At 45.4% G+C, this 26,975-nt stretch overlaps 1 protein-coding gene across 1 annotated transcript; it reads left to right on the forward strand.

The window, feature by feature from the left end:
* Window positions 1-26,302, forward strand: LOC8033287. The gene is made up of 7 exons (XM_040212688.2): window positions 1-167; window positions 5,268-5,390; window positions 5,896-6,024; window positions 10,151-10,406; window positions 13,099-13,265; window positions 21,792-21,959; window positions 24,337-26,302. The coding sequence occupies exons 1-7, from the start codon at window positions 44-46 to the stop codon at window positions 24,627-24,629; spliced, it is 1,260 nt and encodes a 419-aa protein (XP_040068622.1). The 5' UTR covers window positions 1-43; the 3' UTR covers window positions 24,630-26,302.
* Window positions 26,303-26,975: the final 673 nt, after the last annotated feature.

Below are 26,975 nucleotides of genomic sequence, written 5' to 3' on the forward strand. Positions count from 1 at the left end.
CTGTATTGATTTGTTAGGCAACATTGTGTCGTCTCGCTCAACTATGCCAGAGGAGATACCATCGGCTCCGATGGAGGAAACTGTGCAGTTCGAGGACTGTCCCAGAATTCCTTCTTCTAACCCGCATCTGGAGGGACATGGGGGCAGCGCCGTTGCAGTTAAAAAAGGTAGGCTGTCCTAAGGTTTTCGTTTCGACTGCCAGAATCTGTCGAGAGGATCTTCTGATTCGTTCATTTATTTATTTATTCAATACCCACAGCACCTTTTCGCCTTACAGTGGGGGGGGGGGGGGGGGGGGGGGAGGGGTTACACACTTAAGGAAATTTAACAGCTGGTAAAAGTAAAAATATTCGCAGAAGAGAAAGAGAAAAAAAATGCAAACAAGAAACAGCAAATTGCTTATGACAGTTAAAAAAAAAGAATCAAATTCACATCGGGCATATAAAAAAGAAAAGATAGCTATCACGACATATGGAGCAAACGCAAACGAAGCAAAATATATCCCAATCATCTTTTGTAGCATCTATTTACTTTTTCAAAAGTTCATCAATAAAATGAAGTGTCTGCTTCTAAGGCAAAAAAAAAAAAAAATGCATCATTGGAAAGAATTGATGCTATAGGCAAAGGCAATTGATTCCATCGACCAACTGTTTTTGGAAAAAGGAGCTACTGAATGCAACGGTCTTACGTCTGTACTCGCATACTTTGTGGATGCGATCCACACAAGCGGAGACATAGTGTGGCGAAAGTTGTACGTTTTACGTGGAATACCAGATCGCGAGTGATATATGCTATGGAATAGCTTTAAACGAAGCTTCGCTCTGCGTTACTCGAGCGTGTCCCATTTTAACTTTTGTTTGGAACGCGCTACGCTAAAATCTCTTCCGTATTTTGGTTTTCCTAGAACATTTTTCACTTGCACTTTTTCTATTTTGTCTTTGTCAACACATCCACACAGCGCCGAAACGAATCTTGATCGGTATCCAAGGGCGTGGGAAGGCACAGAGGCGCAGCACTTCGGCGTGCCAAGGGAGCTTTGATAAGGCCGCGAGACTGGTAACACTTGCTTTCGACAAGTTGCGCCTTTACATATGGCTTCACGCCCATTGCACTCGCAAAACACATCCACACGGCATAGATTCTTGATCGGTATCCAAACGTGCGAAGGCACAGAGACACAGCACTTCGACGTGCCAAGGAAGCTTTGACCCTGCCGCAAGACCGGCGAAACTTACTTTCGACGACTTGTGCCTTTTTCCTGCGGCACCGCGCTCCCGTAAAATTTTCCACGTGTTCACAATGGCAAGTCTCAACGGCTACATAGAGTCTTAAAAAACTTCTTCGGCGAATGACGATGAGCGAGTAGAAAACGTGTCTATAGCGAGCTGGAAAACCGCAGCAAAACGCCTGCCAGACCGCAAATCGCCTACGAGCAAGATGGCCGTCCGGTGGCTTTACTTGCACTGCAGCGAACAAGCAGGGAAGCACGATCCAGCAATTGTCACTGAGATCAGTGATGCTTCCGGTGCGCCGTCACGCGGTCTCGCTCTCTGGTTGCGGGAGGTACGACGCACAAGCTATCCAGATGAGCAAACATGAGAATTTCTTTCGTTTTGAGAGGAAACCTTTTCTTAAAAGTGCCATTGAGCACCTCCGTTGTGTAATTGTTCATTCGTGTCCGTAATCTTCTCGTCATAATGGACGGCGCCGGCGCCGTGAGTACTTTCGGTTATCCCACACGTGCTTCCAGTGCGTGAACAATGGAATGAATTGGTCACACACCCGCATTGAGTGTTCATGTGCTGCTCATAGTTTTTCTACCAATTCACTATTTACCTTGCGACTCCCTTTTGTGGGGAGCTTTTTTCTATCTGCACGTTGTTTCTGCGAGCGTCCGACCGATGTCTGGTTGTAGTAAACCGTGCTTCCCTGTTCATGCTCTCGAATCACTGCTTTAAAATGTTTTGCACTACAATTGTGCTTTGGCTCCAGTTCGTATAAGCTTGAGGTACCTGGTGGCAACCTAACTTTGCAGCAAGCCTCTGTTTCTTGTCCTCAGCTATGCGCACTAAACTCAAGTTTGCCTTTTCCGTTTTTTTTAGTTTTTTTATATATATTTTATTTTTGAGTGTATCGGCGCTGATGACTTATTGGAACCAAGGCGGAAAGAAATAACGATTAAAAAAGAAAAATCAGATTCATCTGATTGAAATCAGATTTTGTTTTTTATGATTTAAATTGCTGATAAGCTGCTCTAACATTTTCTGTTCCTAATCTGCTCCAAACTGGAGACTTTTGTGCTTCGAAGTTGCTCCAAAATGCATAAACTGCTGCTCCAACACAAGAATTTTGTGCTCTTAAGCTGCTCCAAAATCCAGATTCTTCTGCTTCAAAAATTGCTCCAAAACCTGTTTTACCTGTCTCACCCCTGATCAAATGAATTATCGTCCATCGGTGTTGCTTCACCCTTAACTGCATTGTCTACTGTGTCACTAGTACTGCTAGCGATGAAAACGTGGAGCTAAAGTAATTGTTAAAATATTCTGCTTTATCAATTGCCTGATCCAGGAGAGCTGGAACAGATGTGTTATCCTTTTTATTTGTTTTTATGTATTTCCAAAGTTTTTGGGGGATTTTCTTTAATTTTAGACCAAAATGATTTGAAGAAGTAAGCCGATTTGGCTTGGGCTATTTAAATTTTTAGTTCACCAGTTACTACCTTTAATTAAGATTTTCAGCCAATGGACTGTTTTTAAATGTCTGCTGCTATTGTTGTTAATTTGTATCTGCTGTAGATTCATTTTGTGAAGAAAAATTTAATGATCACTAATCCGTGGCAGAACTAAGGTGGCCTCTACTAGCTGCAGTTCATTTGTGAGAGAAACATCAAGAATGTGGTTGCTTCGAGTGGGCTGTAACACAGTCCGGGTTAGTGCAAACAAATTCATGAAGTTGGACATAACTGCATTGAGCCCTTGGGTTGGGCCGGAAAAGGCATTTTGCTGGTGCCAGTTAAAAATGGGGAAATTGAAATACCGACCTATAACAATACAATCAGATTTAATTGTTTTCACCATGGTTGTAACCTCTCTCACAATACCTCTGCGGAATTTGCAAGTGGATACTCAAAGAAACATACTGACAAAGTCCTTCTTTTACAAAGTCTCAGTTGGCACCGTAGTGCTTCACGCGAGTTATCAACTCAAATTCTGGTTGAAGGAATCCTTTGATCAACCAAGATAAATAAACCTCCTCCATGACTATTGCTGTCTTCTCTGTAAGGAGAACGAAATTTCATCTAAAGTTTTTATTTTTTTATATTTGGTAACTTAACTAGAATTGATAAATATAAATATCTTGAATTACCAAACTATATTTCAACCAGAATAGATCTTTGTAACAAGATTAAAGAAATATTTTGCTGAACTGATTATAAAAAAATATTCATTTTTCCCTCATACATTAATGGACTGGAATTCATTGCCTGCATTAGCATTTACTACAAATGACGTAGGATTTTTTTTTTTTTTTTTCAGTATCCTAATTTTTTAACATTCAAGTGTTTGTGTGTGTTCTCATATTTAATAGTATTTATTGTATTTACGCCATTGTATTTGTTTGTGATTATGTGTTTCCCTGCTATAATGCTTCGGCACTGCATGTTGTTTCTGTAAATGAATAAATAAACATGCAGAGTGATCGGGAAATACCTTGCTATCTGCTATATCTTCGTCTAGCCATGATTTCATACCAATAACAACTGTCGGTTTAACAGTATGTATTAGGCTATTGAAATCTTCAATCTTTATTTTAATGCTTTGGCAGTTAAGCACAGTAAAGGAGATATAGTGAGCGAGCCAGTGCTCGGTCATCTAAACTTTACTACTTGGTTGAGATCGTCATCAAAAACATGTTTAACATCATTGAGATACAGTGCGTCATGCCTGAGGCTAACTTGCGTGTCTTCATTCTTGTGACTCTTTGCAAACTTCAACAGAGACCGTCTTTTCCTTCGTACAACCTCAGAAAAATCCTCCGATAAACTGGTACTAGACCCTTCTAATTTTTTCTCATTGCCCAGAATTGCCTGTTTTTCTTTGAAAGACGCAGAGTTCACAATTAAAAGCCGATTTTTATCCACTTGGAATTTTCCGATCCTGCGCGCTCTCTCAATCATTGTAGGTTTTACGTCAAGTTTTGTTTCACATATTTCTCTAACAAGTTTTTCGGACGCAGACCATGACTCATGCACGTGCGCATCCTTCACATTGTAAAACACAAAGTTGCATTGCCTGCTATGATTCTCAAGAACGTTGTTTTTTTACATGAGTGACTGCGTGATACCCTGCTGGTTGTTGCAGCTCTTTTTACACTCAGTCACTGCTGATTCTAAGTTTGTAAGCAATGCAACCTGTGTTTCCAAAAAGGGGAGCTGTTGCTTGACATCTTCAAGAGCAAAGCCTTGCGTTGTTTGGTTGGTTTTAATATTACCAAGCTGGACCTTGCCTGTTGCCCGTCCAGAATCACCTGTAAAGTCAGCTCGGGACCAGAATTTAACTCGACGTACCCACACAGTAAAAACAATAAGAAAAAAAAAGCCCGAAAGTTGTTGCAACTGAAAAAAACGCCCACGTACATCGGACCTCCCAATCGAATGCGACTCGACACAGTTGTAAAGAGTTTGGGGTGGAACCGGCAAAACATATGCAGTAAACCTTGCACAAGGCAACAATTCACTAACCTGCGTAAACAATAGCAAGCGGGTGAGTGCCACTGCCACTGCCGCTGCCGCGCCGGTTCCACACCCCAACGGTACACTGGAAACTCCCTCCACAGTCGCATTTAATGCAGAAACAGTTCGAGGGACATCCATTGGCATCAGCAGGATAGAAAGGTGGAAAACGAGATGTTGCTACACTTTGGGAAAGCCAAGAACAAAGCAAATGAAACAGAAGAGAAATGGTGTTGAGTCGTGTGACGTCACGTCAGGTGACATAAACGTTTTTATTGAATCTAATAGGGAAATTATAAAACAATATGTTCTTCACTTTCCAAAATGACTGTATAATGACTTTTAAACACATTTAAACAGTCTCTTCTCAAATACTGCATTATAGAATTTCGGAGGTAAAGGTCACTGATGGTTTTGAAGGTGCATGTTATCGTTATGGAGCTGACAGTGCAATCTATCATTTTGGCGGCTGACTGTGGCTTTGCATCTGACCTGACTCGCAGCTTTGTTCATTTTGTTGTCTCTCTGTCAACAGAGCCGGAGGAGATACTGCCTACTCCGATGGATGAGAGCATGTACTCCGATGTCTGCGGTACCGGGTCCACAGTGCTGTTACTCCTAGATGCACACGGGGACAACGCCGTTGCAGTAAAAGAAGGCAAGATTTAAAGACATCACTGACCAAATTCTGTCTCGCTATTATAGATACAATTTTCAGTATTTCATGCAGCTGGGCGGTTCAGTGCCAAAACATAAAACAAAGTTATTTTGTGGGTTACATCAGCATTAGATTGCATACTTTACAGACATTCATGCATTTTAAGTATTTTGTGTATTAACTGTGACACGAATCATATGACAATTTGGAGAGATGGCCAAATCCGACTTGGCCAACCAGGCACTGGCCATTGCGGCATTATGCGCAAGGATGTTTGGTCGTGCACGTGTTGCACACTTTAGCGTAATTTTTATTGACAAGAGTGAAATTTGGAGTGCAACACTGTAGGCTCTTTGTCAGGTGATGCATCCGTAACCCTTTGACAGTCGTCACGAGAAAAAGCGTAGCGATTTGTAAAAAAAAGCTAGGTCAAGTTAAATGATTTCTCGTTTGCGTCTTCATTTTCTTCTGAAGCCGATCGTCGGATTCGTTTCCTCTCGGACAGAGCCGGATGAGTCCGACTCTCTTCGTGCCGACGATGGCTCGTGCTCCGAGGCCTTCGGCAGCGCATTCTCGGTGCAAGCTCACCTGGAGGGACAGGGGAAGGACAACGGCTCTCGACGTATGACAAAAGGCAAGTCCGTGACGTTGCTAAGCGGAGTGCGGCGAAGCCCACGGGGCAGTTACGCCTGGAACGCGTCTCTGACTTTTGCATTTGCCGCGTCCTCAAATGTAGTCCCTCGATTTCCATCCAATGACGTCCTAGAAGCGTTGTGGCCGGCCGCAGTAATGGCAATGGCACAGCGGCAGAGGAGGTGGACGTGGCAGTTGCCTCTTTCTGCTGCTGGTCACTCTCAAGCTTGACAGTCCACGGAATGTTCGGCAACCAGGAGTTGGGAGTCCGTGGATACGGAGGAAACGCTCGTATCCACTTGTACTTTTCATAAAACTTTCCCGACTGACCGTCGGGATCGCGACATCCGACTTCACGACTTGCCGGCCTCGGCGTCATAGTTTGTTGCCCATTTTGGGACCGCTTTTGACGCGTGGACGGGATAGGACGCCAAACGCACCAGTCAAAGACTCGTTCCAGTCACCGTAGCTTTATGGAGTTTTCTTAAGCGAGCGGATTCGACTGGCCAGAGCCACTATGCACACTGCATTCAGGTTTCTTTTAGGAACTCTAAAACGGTTTGGTTGGATTCTTACTTAAAAGGTCGAATTCTTGCTTACACTACCCAGAAAAAACAATTTCTGTAAAAGAAAGTCGATTTTGAAAAATGTCATATTTACATCCTCGAGTATTCCCAGAAAGTTTCATTAGTTTACACTGCATAGTTAATTCTTTCTATAAATTATTTTCGGTCCACCGATGCTAAAGAAAAGATAGAGTTTGGAGCACTTTGAATGCATTTTTCTCCATGCCACTTTTTGGCACAAATTTCGCATTAGGAAAACTATCGTTTATTTATTACGTAACTTGAATTAATTTTATGAGTCTTTCTGCTGTGAAATCTTAACCCTTTCACTGCCGTTTTTTTTTTCCCGACTTCTCCTTACCTCCTGCCACATTTTTTTCACGATGTCCAGCGTAAACAAACTTTCAAACACCTCGAGCTCACTGAACACCGCTGTGATGCCATTGCAGATTCCTGAAGATGATGAGTCAAAAGTGTGCTCTTGAGGGTTGAATTCTTCTCCCAGCTCTCATCAAGTTTTCTCGTCTTCCTTTGATTCTTCGGCGGCAGGGGCTCTTCCTTACTGTCTTCGCTGGGCAAGTCACTTAGCTAAGCTGCACCATCGTTATCACTTTCAACTGAGTCTGAATCGGGGTTGGTCGGTATCGCGATAGTATTTCAGAGATAAATTTTGTATCTGTATTTCTGTATCGCGATACATTTTTTTCACCAGTATCTGCATTCCTGTATCAAAATTTATTTTGAATCTTCCTTAGTATCGCGATACAAGCAGGATGAAATGTATTTCGTTAAATCTTTTGAGAAATACTCCCCCCCCCCCCCCCCCCCCTGAAAAAAAAAAAATGTACAAGTCCGAACGCTTTTTTTCTTTTTTTACTTCTGAGGGCACCAGGGTAAAGGAGCTACTGGGGCATTGTTAATGTGCTGACCAAGGTTCCCTCCGATTCTCCAAATTATTTTGCTATGCATCCTCTTCTCTCTTCTGAGAAGCATTGCGTAGTCGGGGCTCGATCCAGGTGGCGTGCCAGGAGTGGAGTCACAGCATCTTCTGCCGCAGGTCCTTAGGTAGGGATTTCTTGAGTCATTGTTTGCTGGCATCCAATGCCCGCTGCTAACCGTCTCTCTTGCCTTAGCGTCCACAGTACACCCAGCTGGCAAAGCTGAATCACAGTCCGTTGCAGCACGAGCCTGGCGGTGGTTGATTTGAAATAGTAGGATGACTTACGCAGTGAAGTTGAACACTTATTCGAATGCGTCTGCGGCTGTGCCCGTAATATTGCACTGCTCAAGGGTACGTCATCAGCCAACGTGAAACGTGACCCGCTGCTCTGGTGATCCGAAACCCAGGAAGGAGGCTTAGACGTGGTCTCGCTGTGCCGACCCAGCTTTCGTACACCTGCAACTCGTCTCAAGCGCACTGTTTCTCGGAGAGCTCTCACCTGTGTCATCAATATCAGGTCCCCATGAAGTCTCTGTTTGGATGATGCTAGGTGAAACTTGAGGACTGTAATCAATGCGTCGGTGGCAGAGGGTCGGCAGGAAGGACCTTCACAACAGGGATGCCACTGTATTGTTTTTTCAACCATAACAGAAGGTAAGACATGTATTCCAGGATGCTTCAGGTGGTCCACTATTCTCAGAATTCTAAATGACACTGCCTACGCGATCTTCAAAGCGGTAACCTGCAACGAAAGTATGTATTGTCCTTTCATACAGCAGTGTGGCAAAGTTTCATGTTCAAGGACACACCTACAGATAAAGAATACCAGCTAATTCCACTGTGATGTCATGTGATCAATGTTTACAGGGGCATCCTGAATGGACAGGGGCGTGGTGATGTTTTGATGGGATTTTCGGTGACATAGAATTTATTTAGATATCGAAGTCTTTTTGCATCTCTCGTCAGACAGACAGGATGTCAGGGAAGGGATTGCGGTCATTCCTAGATGGAACGTTTTTTTGAGCTCATTGAAGACTCTTCATCATCCGAAACCACCACCTTCAAGGCGAAGTGCCAAGCCTATGGGAAAGTAATTCTGGGATCAAAAACTTCTACTTCCAACTTCAAGTTTCATCTCAGTTTGCATCTCAATCAATTTTGAAAAATGTATTGCAGTATCAGTATTTCTGTATTTGTATTTCTGCCCTCCCTAAAATGTATTCCTGTATTTTTATTTCCAAAGACGCTCTGCCTCTATTTAAAATGTATTTCCGATATGTATCGCAATACATTTTTGCAGATATATTTTAGTATCAGTATTTTAGCTACTATTTTAATGTAACCCAGTATTTGTATTTCCAAATACATTTTTGAGTATTTCTGCCCAACCCTGGTCTAAATTCATCAACAGTTCCTGAATTTCATCGTCCGTCAAAGCGCGGATGCACGTGGCACGCCATCTCGCCATGCCTGCGCTGCCGAGACAACTACTAAGCAACGCGGATGTAGAAACGTGCGCTCTATCTGTTATCTAAAATTTAACCTACAACTTACATGTGTTAATGTGACCTCTCCATCAATGGCCGGACATGCTGCAGTATTTTTTTTTCGCACAAGTTATCTCGGGAGTGGCAGTGAAAGGGTTAAGACGAAGATAGCTATGAGCTTGTATTTATTTTTTTATTTTTTCCATTTTTCATGCTCGGGAACTAAAAGTTTGGACAAAGAATGGAAATTAAAAAAAATGTATTTGTGTTTGCGGCTTTGTTTGTCACAAAAGATGGTTTAATATAGAAATATAGCTTCATGCCTATCTGCTCTGAACTATCCTAAAGCAATATAACGCATGACAACAACAAATTGATAAATAGTTTCAAAACGATTGTTTTCCTACGCAGACATGCCCACTTTCATCTTTGAACATTTGCAATTTTTCGTACTTGACCCAGGTTAACAAAATTAGGCAGAAATGTCCTGAACATGAACAGAAACAAGCCCCATAAATGTCATTTAAATCAGACAAGTGGTTCAAACATTCACGTCTTTGGGTAGTGTCACCCCCCAGTCACTGGATCCTAGTAAGGTAGTGCCATTGTCTTCCCTGCCTGCTAGCAGGACACAAACAGATACTGACATAGAGACAACCGAAAATTTGCAAGTCGATTGTCTAAACGTTATCTGTTGCCATGGCAGTTGTCATTTTGGTCCTTTCAGAATATTGAAGCCTCTAAAGGGTTGTCGTTCTGAACCAGCTGCATCACGGTTGCAGTGATGCGTCATCGTTGCTCATCAGTATAAGCATCTTTGGCACCGTACATGCAATCAACTTATCATGAGAGGTGGCGATGTGGAAGTGTGTGCTTGTTTCTCCAGCGGGTGAATAACAAAATCTCAATATACAAGAAATTTCTTTGTAGAGCAACCTGTCACCGCGAATTTCGATTGGCTCACCAAGACTGTAGAGGTCAAGAAAGAATTGCTCATTCCAAGGCCCAAAATGGCTACCATATGGGGACTTCGGCACTACTCTCGCAGGGTCCAGTAACTTTAATTGTTGCAACTCGTGGCATGTGTGTCGTTAACGTGAACAGCGATAATGGAAGGACTCTTGAACACACCAGACACAGCAGGACGGGCGTACCATGCACCGGGCCGAGGCGGCCCGAACAAGAAGCTGCGGTTCACGGTCCAAGAGGACATCTGGCTCCTGCGCGAGATCGTCTCCGTGAATCCATACGAGGAAAGTGCCAGGTGGATTGCAATCTGCGACACTCTGAACCGCGTCAGCGGCCAGGCGTTCACGAGCCGCGGCTGCCGGGAACGGACGGAACGACTGCTCGCGCTGTTCAAGCAGCGGGACATGGCGAACCTCAGGAAGTAAGCCTTTCCCCTGCCCACCCATTGCATACTAATATCTTTAAATGTGCAGCATTTATAGGGCCAGGTCTTTGAGACTTTATGTCCGCAGATGTAGCCTCGATGGCGTCAGTGTCACGGGACTCTATGACGTTATATGGCATGGTGACGGTTTCATATATACACATAATCCTCACAATGTGCCCCTCGGTGACTTTCTAACTGTGCACGCAGGGAGGACTGCGAAGGGGTCCTCTAATTGCTGTGTTTTGAGGACGCCCCTGGGAAATGCCTGAGGGGTAGCCGCTCTCACTAGTAATTCCTGGCCATTGAATGTGTAGTAGCACCTGTCAAGGCTTGCAGGGACAGGCAGCATGAGAAAAAAAGACGAGGTGCAACAGTGGCGTCACTAGGGTCACCTGTACCTGTAGCAATGGGGCGTTCCCCCCCCCCCAGTTCCCCCAGCTCTCGTCCCCACCGCGACATGCCCCCCACCTTTCACTGCCCAGCTGTCCCCCTGAGCGCTGTACTCGGGGTTGTCTCCCCCCTTGTTGTGACGCCATTGAGGTGCAAGAAACAAAAACAAGCTGTGCAGACTGATTTGACGACATGCCACTCAATGATCTACCTACCGTAATATCCCGAGTCATCGCCCACCCCCCAACCGCCTGAAATTCGTTAAAAAAGTGGGGTAGGCCATGTCTCGGTGGGTGAGCACAAACACTTAAAAAAAAAAAACGAAAAAAAACGCCTATTTTTCTCTGTGTATCTAGCGCTGATGCACAAGAGATACATCAAACTCAAAACTCGATTTAGTTTCATTGTTTTATAGAAAAAAAAATGCTCACGAAAAAATATTTTACAATAGCGAAGTCCGTTGCTTGCATACGCGCTAGAAACACCGCCGATCTGCATATAGCACGAACGTTTGTTCCGTGAAAGAATGTCACCATTATGTTCTCCTAGTTAGTAAAAAAAAAAAAAAGAAAGAAAAGTCTACAAGAAAATAGAAAAACCGACCAGGCGCAACGAGCGAGCGAGCGAGCGAGCGGACCAAAGAAGCGACCAAGAGCAATGCTGGGAAAGCGGGAAAGCCAGCGGTCGCGTTGGCAAATACTTTGGCGTCGGGCCAAGTCGGGCGCCTTGTCAATTGCAAGCTCTTGCGCAACTTCTTGTTTGGTGCGTACATACGTGCGTCCGTGCACGGCGGGCTATTAATGCACGGTTGGGACGCTCTGCAAACGTCTGTGTAGGACGTTCCAGCAAAGCTTTATTTACGCTTTGGCTTTGCCTAAAATATTGCACAACAGCGGTCGCGACGGGCGGGAAGAAGGAGCGGGTTCGCGGTGACCTTACTTCGGCGGAGACAGACTTTGACCTAACACTCCGCGGTTACGTTAACAAACTCCTATTTTGTTATCTTTATCGTTTTCTTTTCGCACGGATACACGACCACTTTGGGGTCGCTCACGGAGGAAATGCGTAAACAAAAAGAAGTGTCTTTCCCTCCTTCGTTTTACTTTCTCACGGACGACCTCCAACTGTAAGGTCTGCGGCCACGTCATTCGGGTAGGATGAGTGTTCGAGGATCGCAGAGTCCGCGCTGGGGTATTTGAAGGGGTGGGCGATGACTCGGTGTTTTTTCGGAAATCGATATTGGCCCAAAAAATGGGGTGGGCGATGGCTCGGAGATGGGCGATGACTCGGGATATTACGGTATAGTAAGTTACATCTCAAGAAGGTAGGGTGAGGGAAAGGAAGGCCGGGGTGGAGGAAGCAGACAAAACGCTGGCGAGAGCAGGGGGTTTCCACCTCTCCTCTCTAGTGCTTCGTCTGCTTCTTCCTCCCCGACCTATCTTTCGCTCGCCCTACGTTCTTGAGTTGTAATGCACTATAGTCATTTCATGATGTAAATATTGTAAATATGTAGTATAAAAGATGTTGGTGAGGTTGCGTGTTCAGATCACGTCCGAGACACCAATATGTAGATTAGTTAAGTTCTCACCAACATCTTTTGTTCTACATATTTAGAATACTTACATGATGAAATGACTACCGTAAAATGCTGGGCAAGCGCCCACTCAAATTTTAGAAGTGATCGCGAAAAAATGGGGGATGGGCGCTTGTCCGGTCATCAATTTGACATATCAATGTACTTTGCATATTTTCTCAAATCTTACAAATTTGGGTATGGGCGCTTAGTGTAGAATGGGCAGATGCGCAATATTCTACGGTAGATCGTTAAGGGACACATCGTCGAAAGATGCGTCCGCGCAGCTCGTCCTTGTCTCTCGCACCTTGTCTTATCTTGCGCTGCCTGTCCCTGCGAGCTCGGATAGGCGCCATTACAAATATGTCTATTCAGTAGTTCTTTAGTGTGCAGTACTGCTGTAACATTCAGGAAGGCGGAAAGCAACAAACGACATCCGGCGACCAAGCGAACGTTTCATTGGATGTTCGTGCAAATTGTCGACTTTAAATAAAGTGCCCGAGTCATGGGATAGGTGCTGCAACTCATCTTCAGAGATGGCGGAGCACTCGTCCCTCAAATTAACTTTTCAAATAAATAGTGCTGAGTTAGTGCTGTCTGTGAACGGGCCTTGGCACACGTGATTAGAAGCCAAGGGGTTAACCGGAAAAAAAAACCTTGATCGTGTTACGTATCCGATTGTCGGCAGGTTTCCCTGTCAAGAACGCTTCTTGTTTACTGCAGGTCGGGAACGGAGGAGCAGTACTCTGAGAAAAAAGCACTGCTCAAGGAAGTTGCCGAGCTCGTTTCCCGCTTCCAGCCAATGAAGAGGAAGTGGTCAATGCACCCGACAAGAGCCGCCACGGTCGTGCGGCGAGACAGCGCGAAGGAAACATGTGCGGCGTTGCAAGGTGAGTCGAGAAACGGATAGTTGGGCTAGTTTGTACATCAAAAGAAGAGTATGAGGGATTTTTTTTATAAGTCCAGTCAGCAAAACTTTTTTATGCCTCAGCTGCACTAAAAACAACGAGAAAGGTTTTATTCTTTATATCCTATTCACGGGGGTTAACTTCAGCCGCTTTCAACATAGTCATCAGCCACCCCGAAGCACTTTTTCATTTGATAAATCTAACGGTCGAAACCATGCTGGAAATCATCCTGTTTCAGGAAAGGAAGTTGCTCTTCAACTGCTGAAGTTAGGTCTTCTCTTCTCTCAAACACTTTTCCACGGGGGGGGGGGGGGGGGGGGGGGGGGGGGTTTTCTTCAGTTTGGGGAGTAACCAAATGTCGCAGGGCGCCAGGCTGGGGGAATGGGCAGGCGGGGTCTGCAGTTCGATTCCAAAATCAGCCATGAAGTTCGACGTTCCGCCAGGCGTGCGACGACGCAGTTCCTCTTTGGAGTGGCCACCGAGCAGTTTTTCAAAAACTCTGGGCAGCCACACTTCTGTGCATTACTCCTAGCATCCTCGATCATCCGCACCAGTGCGCACCAGGGCAGCGAGATTCGCCCCATCGTCTTTGATCAAGTGCACCGGTGCGCACCGCACGTCCTCGATCAACGTAGCGCACCCTTCTGTGCGGCTTTTCGTTGCCCCAACGTGCACCAAGAAAATTGTCGGTGCGCCGGGTTGCAGTCCCATCGGGCATTGCGGCCAGGAGCGAGAATCGAGGAGATGGCGGAGGAGTAGCAGACGCGTAGTCTACCGAGATGGCGCTCTTGCAAAAACGAGCACGCCTCGCAGCTGCACTAGGTGAATTCCTCAGCTCTTCTGAGGGCGAGACGACGAGCTTCTTACCATCGCCGCGATTACCGGCGATTGCTGCAGTGGCAAGGAGCGCCCTAAAGGTATCAACTTCGTGGAAAGCATTGCGAGGTATTTCGATGACACCGAGGTACGGGCCGTACTGCTATTATCTGGTGTTTCTCTTTCTCGAACCAACAATGATGGGCAACATACACCTGTGGAATCGTCTCCCGCTTCGTGACCCCATCGAAAATCACGTTCACAATGTTCATTTGTGTGGAACCGTGAAATCTGCGACTAAAAGAACGGGAGAAATTGACAGCAGACGGACATTGTGCGCGGACCTACGCAAGAAAAAACGAAAAAAAGGCGAGGTGACGCATGGTGGAGCTCGCCGCGGTGCTCCGGCGCGGGGCAGTTTGTCCTCGATGCTGCATTGACTTCGCGCTGCATCACCGAGGAGCGCTGTGCACTGTCCTGGTTTCAGGGCAATTCCGGTGTGATTTGATCAAGGATGCTATAAGAGTTCACAGCTCGCCTCTCCTCCAGGGGGACAGAGGCTGCAACTCCCTTGAATCCGAAACGAATAGCAAACGTTGTTCCTGCTGATCTGGGGTGGCGAAATTTCTTCGGTGGCGGCGCTCCTTTCTTTGTCCACGCCTTGGATTGAGAGCTTTTTTCAGGGTCACTGTTGTAAAACCAGGTCTTACTAGCAGTCAGAATTAGCTTCCAAGCAGCAAACTCGCCTTCCTTAAATCTTTGGATGCACCGGTGGCAAAAGATCACATGCCTTTTGCTCTGGTGTCCGTTGGTGAAGGGACCCATTTGGCAGATTTCTTTGCTCTAACTAACTTCGAACTAACTTCGAAAACGATTGAACCGCCTGGCGATCGTCAAGAAGGTCGGCCGCATCGCCCATAAGTTTTTAGCTTCTCGAAGCGCCCTGCAGGCTTTGAAAAAGACACAAAACTCTTAAAAAATGAACGATCCCCTGAGCTCCTTCGTGAATGCCGGTTTTTTCATCCCGCTGTAAGTAATTTGAATTTTCATTTCTTGTCTCAACTACTTCCCGTGGTAGAAAAAAAAAAAAAAAAAAGCTTAAATTTGTTTAAAAGGGTCGAGGAAGAAAAAAAATTTGTATTCAAGCTTCTCCGAGAATTTGAAGTTCTCGAGCGACCAGACCTCTAAAAAATTCCATGAGCGCCTCGAAAATTGGGACAGGAAACAAGATGACACCGAGTGCCCGTTCCCCGTCCCTGTTTTTGAGGCGCTTATTCTCTTGTCGAGGAAGGTATGTATCCGTAACATCCCGGTTCTTTCCGTTGTGTCGGTAGCCGTTTTCACCGGCACGGTTAGAACGGCAGGGAGGAGCTTTGGTCGTCCCACCTTTGGCGGGAGCTGCCTACCTTCAGTAAAGCTACAGCGTCTCACGAGCCTTGAGCATGCACAAGCAGCCAAAGCACCAAGGAAGGCAGCGAGCGCGTGCCAGAGGCAGGGCATCTGAAAGAGATGCCAACCCTCCTCGTCCTGTTGGTGACTAGAACCAATACCACGCGGAAGACAAGGTCCACACCTTCCTCCCCCCCCTCCAAACGTGGACCCAAGCTATGTGGCCTGGCATGCATCAGCGTCGCTGCCAGTGCATCTCGCAGCATCTCGCAGCGAGGGCGATGCTAGCAGGCAGCGACGCCGGGACGAACGCAACTGCCACCTTGCGGCGATTTTCATCGATCTGCGGCGCGTTTGCCGCTTGGGGCGGGTCGGGGATTCGCCGACGACTACGTCGCGGGCGTGCCTTCAGAAAACAAAACTCTGACCGAGTGATTTGCTTTCTTTAGGAAAAAGGATGTGAAATTGTTTCGGGTTTCTCCTTAGATATCCAGGGCGTCTATTATTCGATTCCCCATGCCGCTCTCGTGATGACCCTCCGAACAACCATCGAGGAGCATGGCTTTCAGTGCTTCCAAAATGCAGCTGGTATGAGCCTCGATAGCTTCTTGGAGCTTCTAGGAGTCTACCTCACAGCGACTGTGGTATCACACCAGGGGCAACACTACGTACAGAAAAGTGTAGTCTGCATAGGATCTTGAGTAACCCCATACTTGTGCTATTTGTACCTTGCAGCATGTGGTAAGAATATCCAAGAAGATCTAAAAGATTAATGCGTTGAGGCCATCTTCCGGTATGTAGAGGACTTTTCATACTGTGTAATTCCGATGCAGACGAGCTGAGTAATGGATGTTTAGATGTTGTCATAAGCACCTTTAAACACAGCTGCCCAGGACTCTCTTTCACTCAGGAACTTCCAGTAAACCAGTCCATGCGGTTTCTAGATCTCTCCTTGGAGTTCAAAACTATCCAGATGTGCTGGATGTATGAAGCCCGCTCATGTAAAGGATTCCTTCCAAGGCAACTCGGAACACTCAAAAACTTTAAAACGAGGGTTGGCCACCAAAGCTCTTGTCTCGGCATTACAAAAATCTTGCCCCCATAGGGCCGGGCGCAGCTTTTAAAAACAGCTCTGTAGGTTTGAAAACTCTGGGTACACAAGCACACTTCTAATACCGGTATGCAAGAGCTTCTGCAAGCAAGTGCAGCAGAAACGGGAAAAAAATGCAAAACCAACAAAAAAGAAGCCCACCAAACCTCTCGTGGCGATGCCATACATCCACGGGATAACGCATCGTCTAAAAAGATTGCTGGCCGACCAGGCGTACAGGTCGTATGCTCAGCCCCCAACAAGACATAAGCCATGTGCCGTAAAGTGAATTGTAGGATTGACCAAAATCAGATGTCCACTTGCGGCATCGCACACGGAACACCTTACGCCCCGTGCGAGAAGGGAGTTGTGTACAGTATTCCATTGTCATGTGGCAGATCCTACATTGGACAAACCGGGCGATGTATTAATGACCGCACCAGGGAGCGTGCAGCTTCCGTTCACACAATAACGTCAGCTGGCCACTTTCCGGCGCATTGTCGAGTATGCCAATGTGCTCCTGATTTCGCAAACGTTACCATCGTTGGAAGACACAAAAACCAGCTTGCAAGGGAGATCCTGGAGTCTGGCCATTGAGGCAATGGGGACGACTGTGTTAATGCCGCCTCCATTACGCTATTTCCGAAAGAAAAACTATCTTCAGGGAGCGCCCCATCTGAGAAACCATGTGACCGCTATCTATCAAATATACCATAGAAGAAGTTACCCCTGGGAACTCAATAGTATAATTCATGAGGGTGGATGAAAAAGAATTTTAATAAATGGTTGGTAGTCCAGTAGTGTGTGCCTCTTTTTCTCCCCTCCTTTGTTTTTTCCCTCTACGTTAAGCTGGAAACATTTAGAAGCATGTCAAACCAACTAGCTCAGCTCCAGACAGTCACAAATTTGATTATCTCAGGGAACCCAGGAGAATTCAGTTATAGATTGGATGCATACAAAATCTGATAGCATGCAGTCCCTACCATATATTTCTCAGGAAACTTTTGTGAAATGCTTAATGGTTTTCGTAAATTTGATAGAACTAAAAACGGAACAAAGATTTTTGTGAGAGTCAATGGTGGAAATCTAATTTTTTTTTTCCAGGAACCTACAAAAACAGTTGTAGGGTAATGAAAATTTTCTTGGACTGATAAATCTAACTTATCTTAATTAGGCATGGGCGAATAGAGGATTTTGGGTCCGAATCAAATTTGAAGCAAATAGCGATTTTGGTCGAATAATTTCGAATTGAATAGTTTGAATAGTACAAGCAAAAAATACCACAAGATATGCTTAAACTATAGTTTTATATTTGCCCTTATTTGGTATAGATATACTGTAATTGTTAATTTCAAATGTATCGAGTTTGGTAGCACGAAATGGTTGAAACGGTTGGAAGCTTGTGCCACCTGGCCGTAAATCCAAGCCAGAGTAAGTGGAACCCGTTTATATCGACCTCGCAAAAAAACGTCTACCAGTTCGATATAGCGGGTAATTCGATATAAAACTTTTAATAAATTTGACTCTCAACAATCCACTTTTTGCTGAAATACTACACAATGAAGTCGTCTTGCATCTTCTGCTGCTTTCTCTTCATTGCATCCGCGATAACGATATTTTTCTACGCTATCTACAGACTCCAAAATGCTGAGGCCGCTGCCTTCTATATTCGCGCATTAGCGCCGAACTATGCCGAGAGCACGTCCAATGGAGCACCTTCTCCTGCAGAGCGCCGTTTTGCTCTGCAAGTTGGCTTTCCCCTAAAACATGTGGTCGCGTTGGGGGAAGCCAACTAGCAAAACAAGCTAGCTTTTTTTTTTTTTTCTCTGTGCGACCGCGTCAATTTGGAAGAAAAAATAATATTCTCTTTTGCCGACGGAGCGGGCAGAGGGAGCACCGGAGCACCCTCGCTCCGCAAAAAATACATTTTATTAGGGAGTTTTCGTAGATCGTTTTCGCCGTCCCGCAAGGCCCTCCGCAACCCGCTACGATAGCGGGAACTCCACAGTCAAGGCTATCGGCGCGCAGGCGCAGTAGCAACTTCTTCGTTGCGGAAAGCTTAGCGGAGGGGGCAACGCGGTCTACGAAAACTCCCTATTTTCTTCCGGGCGGTCGACGCGGCCGCCGAAAAAAAAAGCCAGCGTGCTCTGCAAGCTGGCTTTACCCCAATGCGGCCGCGCGCGTTGGGAAAGCCAGCTTGCAGAGCAAAACGGCGCTCTTGGCAGTTCAATATATCGGTAGCGGCTGCTATTTTTGTTCGATGCAACCATAGTTTTTGCTATATATTGTCACTGTAACATTACTGTGCACAAAAATTGTTCGATATAAGGAATAATTTGATGTAAACCGGTTCGGTATAGTCGGGTATGACTGTATTTAGAAAGGTCGAATAATTCTATATTTTCGAATAATTCTATATTTTCGAATAATTCAATATTGTCGAATAATTTGATATTGTCAAATACTTAAATTCGATTTGAAGTGAATGCCGAATAGAATGGAATTCGATTGGCTATTCGTAATAACCGAATATTCGCCCATCCCTAATCCTAATATATCTGGGAGAACTTTTCGTTATTTGATTTGTATTGGGTAGATTTTATTGTTAGCTGTTCGCACACATCTGCCAAGAGATGGTGCGAGTGGTCAATGTCCCAAATTGCTGGGGATGTTGTAGAAAAGTCTCCGTGTAACCCGGCTTTCGGTTGCACTTCTACAGATCCCCAAGTAGTCAAAATCAGTGTTGCGGAGTTGCCACTCCGGAGTTGGAATGATTCCGGAATCATTCCGCATTTTCGCGACCCAAGAATGGAATGGGAATGGAATGGGAATGGAATGGCGGCAACGTTCAGGGGAATGGAAGGGGAATGGAATTAGATGCCTTTTGCCCGGAATGGAATGGGCCAGGTTCTTTATATTTTTTTATTTATTTATTTATTTATTTTTTACATTAGCTATACCGAGCCAGTCAGGCAGTCGGTTGTACAGAAATAAAATGAGTGGGAAACTGCGAACCCACGTAAGGCCCTAGCAGAATAACTTGCAATACAAAAAACAAGCGTCAAAGCAAAGAACAGAGGGGTGAGGGGGGGAGGGGGGGCGGTGGCGCCTTTCACAAGTGAAGTTCAACACATCTCCGAATGCGTCTGCGCCTGTAATATTGCACGGCTGGTACGTCATCAGCCGACGCGAACGTGACCTGCTGCTCTGGTGATCCGATACCCAGGAAGGAGGCCAGACGTGGCCTCTCTGTGCAGACCCAGACTTCGTACACTTTCGACTCGTCTCGAGCGCGCTGTTTCTCAAAGAGCTCGCCCCTGTGCCGGCCATCTCAGGTCGCAATCCACGAGGTCCCTGTTTGAATGATGCTAGGCGAAACTTGAAGACTGCCATTCATGCGTTGGAGGCGGAGAGTCGGCAGGAAGGACCGTCACAACAGGGATACCACTGTATCGATTTTTCAGCCGTAACAGAAGATAATACATGTGCTTCAGGATGCTTCAGGTGGTCCACTTTTCTTGAAAATTCCAAATGCAACTGCCTGCATTGTCTTCTACGAGGTCAGCTACAACAAAAGTATGTATTGTCCTTTTATACAGCAGTGTGGGTAAAGTTTCATGTTCAAGGCAACACCTACAGATTCAATACTGGTTCATCCCACCGTGACGTCATGCAGTGCCGACAGGGGCGCCCTTATTGGACAGGGAAGTGGTGATGTTTCGATGGAATTTCTTTTAGAGGTCGAAGTCTTTTCGCATCACTGGTCAGTCAGACAGGATGCCAGGGAAGGGACCGCGGTCAATCCTTGATGGAACGTTTTTTAAACCCATTTAGGACTCTTCGTCCGGAACCACTACGTTCAAGGCGAAGTGCCAAGCCTGCAGCCTCATCTCAGTTGGCGTCTCAAAGAAATTTGAAAAATGTATTGTTTATCAGTATTTATATTTCTGCCCTCCCTAAAATGTATTCTTGTATTTGGATTTCCAAAGACTTTTTGCCTCTTTTTAAAATGTATTTCCGATACGTATCACGATACATTTCTATAGATATATTTGAGACTTGAGTATCAGTATCTTACCAACTATTTTCATCTACCCCAGTATTTGTATTTCCAAGTACATGTCTGAATATTTCTGCCCAACCCTGCAACGTAATGCAGCTGTCAAGTGACACTTTTTACGTTCAGGAATTGGAGGAATGGAATAGAGCGAGTCAGCCATTCCAGGAGTGGGAATGGGCACAGTGTTCCCATTCCCAGGAGTTGAAAGGAATGGAATTATCGCAAACTCTAATTCCCTGGAATGGAATTGGAATGGAATGGGGGTGCCCATTCCGCAACACTGGTCAAAATTAATCTTAACGTCCTCCACTGGGGTGTGCCAGGTGCCCTTCGTTGGTTTGGCACGTAAAACCCCCAAATTTGACTTATTTTCCACTGTTATTTTATCATTACTCTCCTCTGTCATGCCTGTGGTCCCGAGAATAAAACAACTAAACTAATTAATATTTTTGACCCATTTCGTCAAATTAACATCCTACCACCCACTTGCATTTCACCTTGTCGTTATCTCAACGACAAAGTTCACATTCCCTTTGTCAAAGGTAATTTGTTAAAATTTTTCTCATTTGTCATGGCCACGACTGGCTCGAATAAACTGGCGTGTAAAATAGCTCTCACCTGAGACCATGGCTTCTTCGTGTGTCTGCTCCGTAATTACTATTAACAACTCGCCCCTCGTAAACATGTCTATTGCTCACTTACGACAGCACTTTTTTTTTTTTTTTTCCTGTGGGTGATTGTAATTAGTTGTGGATTTGTCATTCCTATTTGTACTGGTGTTATCAATATTTTTTCATTCTTTTTGATATTGATAGTATTTGTTCAATTATGCATATGTTTTATATCATACCTCTTTCTATGTAATACCCCATCAGGGCCTTTAGAGCTAATCAAATAAGTAAATAAATAAATTTGGCAAAGTGCCGGCGTACAGATTCTCAGTTGGCAGGTTCGAATCTCTGCTGAGGTTTTTCTATTTGACGGAGATCTATTGCGACGAAGATGGGCAACCGACATTTCGGTTGCACGTCGAAAGATCCCCGGGTGGTTGAAATCGGTCCAGAATCTATCGCCGGAGCATGTCAGGTGCCCTTGGTTGCTTTGGCACAAAACTAGAAACCCCAAGTTTGATTCGACTCGTTTTTCTTTCCAGGCACTCGCGACAGCCAAGAAGAGGTGCCGGAGAGCGCCTTCGTGCCGGCGTCCCCACCGGTGGACTTTGCGTGCGCCGACACGTCGGGATCGGGGGAGGCCGCTCAAGCCACCGAAAACGCCGCGTCACCTCCTCCCTGCCCGAACGAAGGTCATATTGTGCGGCGTGGTGAGAGGTCATTTCAGTACTTCGTAACCTCCTCCCCGCACCTGGGGGGGGCATAGTAGAAGTGGAAAGGCAATGGAAATAGAAGAAATATCAGTTCATGTTTTGATTGCACTCATCCTCACTGCTCACGTCCTTCCGTTTATAATCCACTTGGCCACTACGCACGTAAGCAGCAGCAGTGCGCCGCTTGTCCGGTAGTTCCTTTTTCTTTGGCTTGAGCTCCTCGGCAGCCCCCAAGCAAAGCAAGGCACGAAGCAGAAGCACCAACATACAAACACCAGACCACTCTGGAGCAGAAACTAAAAAATGCACACGCAGAAAAAAGACTGCGGAACTTGATACATGATCACACTTATACTTGTTCTGGTCCCACCGCATAAATAAACACCTTGTGATGCGTGCGGTTCCGTAAACGCGGTCGGTAGTCTTGGCTTGGCTTGTGCTGATTTGGCTTGGCCTGGCTTGGCTTGAATTGGCCAGTGCCCACATTCCCGCATGGCACGCTGCGTTTCTGTGGCATGCACACATTGTACAAACACAAAAGCGATAAAAATGCTTTTTATGTTTTCTATTCGCCCCTTCACGGGGCCCAACAGCTAATAAATTTTCTCCCACGCCGCCACTTCTCTTCCCTCCAAATTTCCTGCATTGAGCAGGAGGGATGGCTTTCTCCAGACTCGCGATCCTCATGGCTGAACTTGATTCTGAATATAACGCGAGGTGCGTTTTGGAGCACTTAATTCCGAAAAAAACTCGCGTTAATTTCCTGGAAATACGGTAGTACACGACGGCGTAAAGCCAAAGCCTGCTTTTCAGTACAAAAATTTGAAAATATAGCGGAGTGTTTCTTACTTCCTTTCCTCCGAAAGCTCTTCACCTTTTCTCTGCGATGCGTCCGCGGCGCCCAAGTGCGTCGGCCGACTCCAACCCACGCGTTGGACACGACCACTGCGTCACTCGGACGTATGCGCTCGTTGACGATCAATCTGTCGACAAATATTTGGATTCGCGTTCGTGTCTAGCAAGTACCGTGGAGACACTTGTCGTCACTTACGAATGACAAGTTGCACGGCATGCTTAAAAAGGGCAGTGGAAGCTTGGAGCCGTTATACGTGGTGCCTTGGCACGTCGCAACCGCGTGATTTCTCATTCGGCTTACGAGTTGAGCATTAAATCTATGGAGGAAGAAGTTGGAAAATAATTTCATGGTCTCTTTAAAAGGCCTGCTCTTGTTTTGGAGAATGTAGTGAGAAAAGATGGAAGATCGGCGGCAGAGCGTGTTAATGCATTGCGGCTTAGAGCACACACTGCAAACGCTCGGCTATTCTGCGCTCAATCCCCATTCCTGCCGGTCTCGACCTAGACAAGCATCGTACTGGCGGGCAGTTGTGTCTCACCACTGGACGATTCACGTTAAAAGCCCCACACTAACAATCGTACCGTACTGGCAAAATTTCACGTCTTCAGCGAGGACAGCAAATGCCTGTTGCGGCGGACTAATTTCCCGCCGTCTAAACATACACTCGACACAATTGCAAGAAAAAGTGGAAGTCCCAGGTAGCTACATCAAAACAGCCAATTGGCACCCGTGTTTTTTTTCATTGGTAGAGCGCACAATTATATTCACGGTGCTTGCTGTACCAGGTGTTTCAACTGACTTGTGCCAAAACTTAGATTGATCTCTACTCTACATGTGTTGAACTGACGCAGTCTTGTTTGCAATCCTGTTGAAGAAGTCAAGAAGTTATTTTGTGAAGTAACATACTAACTCATTAACACAGATTAATTAGCTAACTTTTTGGATAGTTATTTGTGTGGAAACCTTGAGATTAAGTTGTTGTATAGAGCATTGAGAAACATCCCATTGTGTTGTTTCCATAAACGTAGTCGTTGTGCGTCGAATTATTTCGAGCTCTAAACAAATCTTATAATTTTTGCACGAGATTTAAATCTGTATTACGTGACTACCCGCTAGCAAACTGCAATGTTAGTGCCCTTAGTCACGTGTTGTTTTTTAAATCTTGCACGCTTTTTTTTAAGTTTGATACAGTTAGTTGCATGAAGGCTACTTTGATGTAAATGACACGACAGGATATTTCTGAACATGACCTATAATTTTTTTTTATTCGAGGATTTATGCACAGATTAAGATTTAAAAAGTTAGCTAATTCACAATAATTAACCATTTTGGCCCGTCAGAAAAGTATCTCAACTTGCTCAATAAGACTGCGAACAATACTGTATTGGTGCGACACGCTTAGCACGCTCCAGCTGCACTGAAGTCCCAGCACAGGTTAGCTGAAACCCCCAGTATATTCTATGGGAAGCCACTCAAAGTATGACGTACAAACGAAATCTTCCAAAAATTGCTCGACAGGCAAACGCAAGACCCTGGAGGCGGCGACTGACATGTTGGCCGCGAGGACAAGCTGGGATCTACGGCAGCTGGCATTCGAGGAGCGGAAACTGAAGCTGGAGGAAGAAACATTGAAGCTCGAACGCGAGAGGTACGAAAACGTCGAACTCGTCTGCGTCCGGCTCGAGGTCGAGCGGAGGCGGGACGAGGCTGCAGAAAGGAAGCAACGGGATGACGAGCACAAGGCAGCCATGGAGCGGGAGCTGTTACACATTCAGCTCCTCAAGGCAATGCTGGACAAAATTAGCCCGTGAATTTGAACTGTCGCTTCGTTGAACACCGACAGGCACTCGCGAGGGTAGATCCAAACGTCATTTTGAGCTTAAATGCTGGTTCACACGTTTGCGTTCCATCACGACCGAGTATGCCGCGATCGCTGGCGACAACTTACGACGAGATAGTCCGGTGGCGCCGTCTATCGGGCAACCGCGGAACGCGTCCAACCTGCACATATTTCACACCCCATTGCTTGAACTAATTCTCACACTGTTAAGAGAGACCATTTCTCGTAAATAGTGCTATGATTTTATCTCGGAAATACTTTTAAAAACTCTTCAGGCTTGTGGTTGTATGCAGATTCTAAAGGGTTCCAGGGCCGCTTGACAAATTTCGCCGGTGTGTTTTCTCATTGTGAGCCATCACAGGGAGTCGTACCGCAGCCTACCACAGTCAAATGCAGATGTGTGAATCAGCCTGATCCCTTACACACGGAGCGCCCGACTTTGGCAGAGAGGTGCCATTTTAGCACCCATCGTTTCAAGCTTCCGACGCACAACAGGATTTGCCTAACTCCCAAAGCAGCGGTAGGGCATTTCCAACAGAATTAATGCGCAGTTTGTTCCTCAATCTAGGAAGATGGCTGAAACGCGCTTTGCAATTAAGTGGTTACCTTTATGGTCTGGCTACCTACCTCGTTCCACCCTGTTCAGTGGGTTGCGTATGCTCCGTCATGCAATGGGCAGTTGAAGCGATAGCCGCCATACACCGTTCATCCCTAAGCTGACAGTGTGGTGGAAGCTCCATGCTTGTTAAACCAGTCATATCTATCTTTCGCCACATGATCATGTTCTCTCCCATACCCGTGCGCAGAAAGCGAGGTCAGGTGACGAAAGGGAGGCGATTGATTGGTCCGGCGAGCACGTAGCTCCCGCCGCGCTGTCAGCTTAGAGGTGAATGGAATATAGGCTAGCACTTCTTCGCTAAAGTCGACCATTTGTGTGACATTAAGGCAAGGGAGCATTGTACATGTTTTGTGTATATTCGTTGAAGTAAGATTTGTGATTCACCCTAAAATAGCAGAACACTTTTGTTTTTAATAAAATAGGGTCCTGGGGGGGTAAGAACAATGATCACGAAGCTTTGGTTTGTTTAAACAACTCATGTGTGCTTCTATATACACACTATTTTGACGACTCGGAGTGGTTGCTGTACTAATGCAGTTTTGGGGTTTACGTGCCGAGCCAACAAAGGGCATCTGGCACGCCCCTTTGAAGGACGGGAATAATTTAGATTATTTAGGCTTTTTCCTTCGTGCAACTGAATTGTCAGTTTTGGGGCACCTTTTTTGTGCGAAACCTTTCAGCAGCTTGCTTGAGATTGGACCTAGCATATCTACATTGAAAAGAATAGCATCTGTTTCATTGTTTCATTACACTATTTTAATATCTAAGCGTGCAACGGCCCTCATCCTGCATTGTCATTTTCTAGGCACATCGTTGCACTCACTGCCATTGTCACTCAATCTGAGCTGTTAGGTGTGTAAGTTCATTGTTTTCAACTACAGTAATTGCTTAAATCGTGATATAACGTTTTTTATTGATGAGAGGATGAGAGGCAAATTGAATTTGCCTTCACTATACATGAAAAAAAATTTTGAGGTGGTTTTAGCTTGTTTCAAATACCTGTAGTAAAATGTTTTTTTCTGGAATGAATGCAGCCAAGAAATTATTTGGTGTATGTCACTGCATCTACATTTCACACAACTTCAACTTCTCTCCATTTCCTTTTTTTTTTTTCATTATACTACAGTCGTGAAAATTGCACATAACAAAAAGAAAAATTTTTATATGAAGGGCATTTGATTTTAATTCAAACAGATCTATTTAAGAAAAACCACGAAAGGTTAACTAGTGCGGTTTGTGCCGGCAGTTTATATCGTAAAAGCAACGTTATCAGAACAACTCGGTGCAGGAACTGCCATTGAGCCTGTTTCAAAAAATTGGCTTCGATCCGTACTGGAGAACCGAACTAAATGCGATTGCGACGCCGCCATTTCTCCTGCAGCGGCCACTCTGGGAACTGCACTTCTGTACATATCGGTTCAGGTTGAGTCGTGCAAGGGCTGGTGGCGCCATTTCATAGTAACAATGTAAATTAGCTTTCATGTTTTGACTCGTCAATAAAGGATGGCGCTGTTATCGTGTTTAGTTTGGTCTCGGTGGACGTGAGCGGTTTGGGTTTCAAGGGCAAGTTTCCCTACTGGGTGTTTTAGTAACGTTGGGTAAAAGCAATACCCGGAATCTTCGAGCGACTTCCAGTCAGCTATTTGAGTGCCGTCTCTTATTCGTTGGTACTCTAATAAAGGGGCAGTGCAATGTTTC

This window comes from Ixodes scapularis, unplaced genomic scaffold, assembly GCF_016920785.2.
Source record: "Ixodes scapularis isolate PalLabHiFi unplaced genomic scaffold, ASM1692078v2 PGA_scaffold10__122_contigs__length_95168666, whole genome shotgun sequence".
In the NCBI taxonomy this organism is placed as follows: Eukaryota; Metazoa; Arthropoda; class Arachnida; order Ixodida; family Ixodidae; genus Ixodes; species Ixodes scapularis.

Bases quoted from the DNA above. Each gene is read 5' to 3' on its own strand.
- LOC8033287 (XM_040212688.2), top strand. From the start codon at position 44: ATGCCAGAGGAGATACCATCGGCTCCGATGGAGGAAACTGTGCAGTTC. The intron at 10,407-13,098 runs GTAAGCCTTTCC...TGTTTACTGCAG, and splicing joins GACATGGCGAACCTCAGGAA to GTCGGGAACGGAGGAGCAGT. The intron at 13,266-21,791 runs GTGAGTCGAGAA...TTTTCTTTCCAG, and splicing joins AACATGTGCGGCGTTGCAAG to GCACTCGCGACAGCCAAGAA.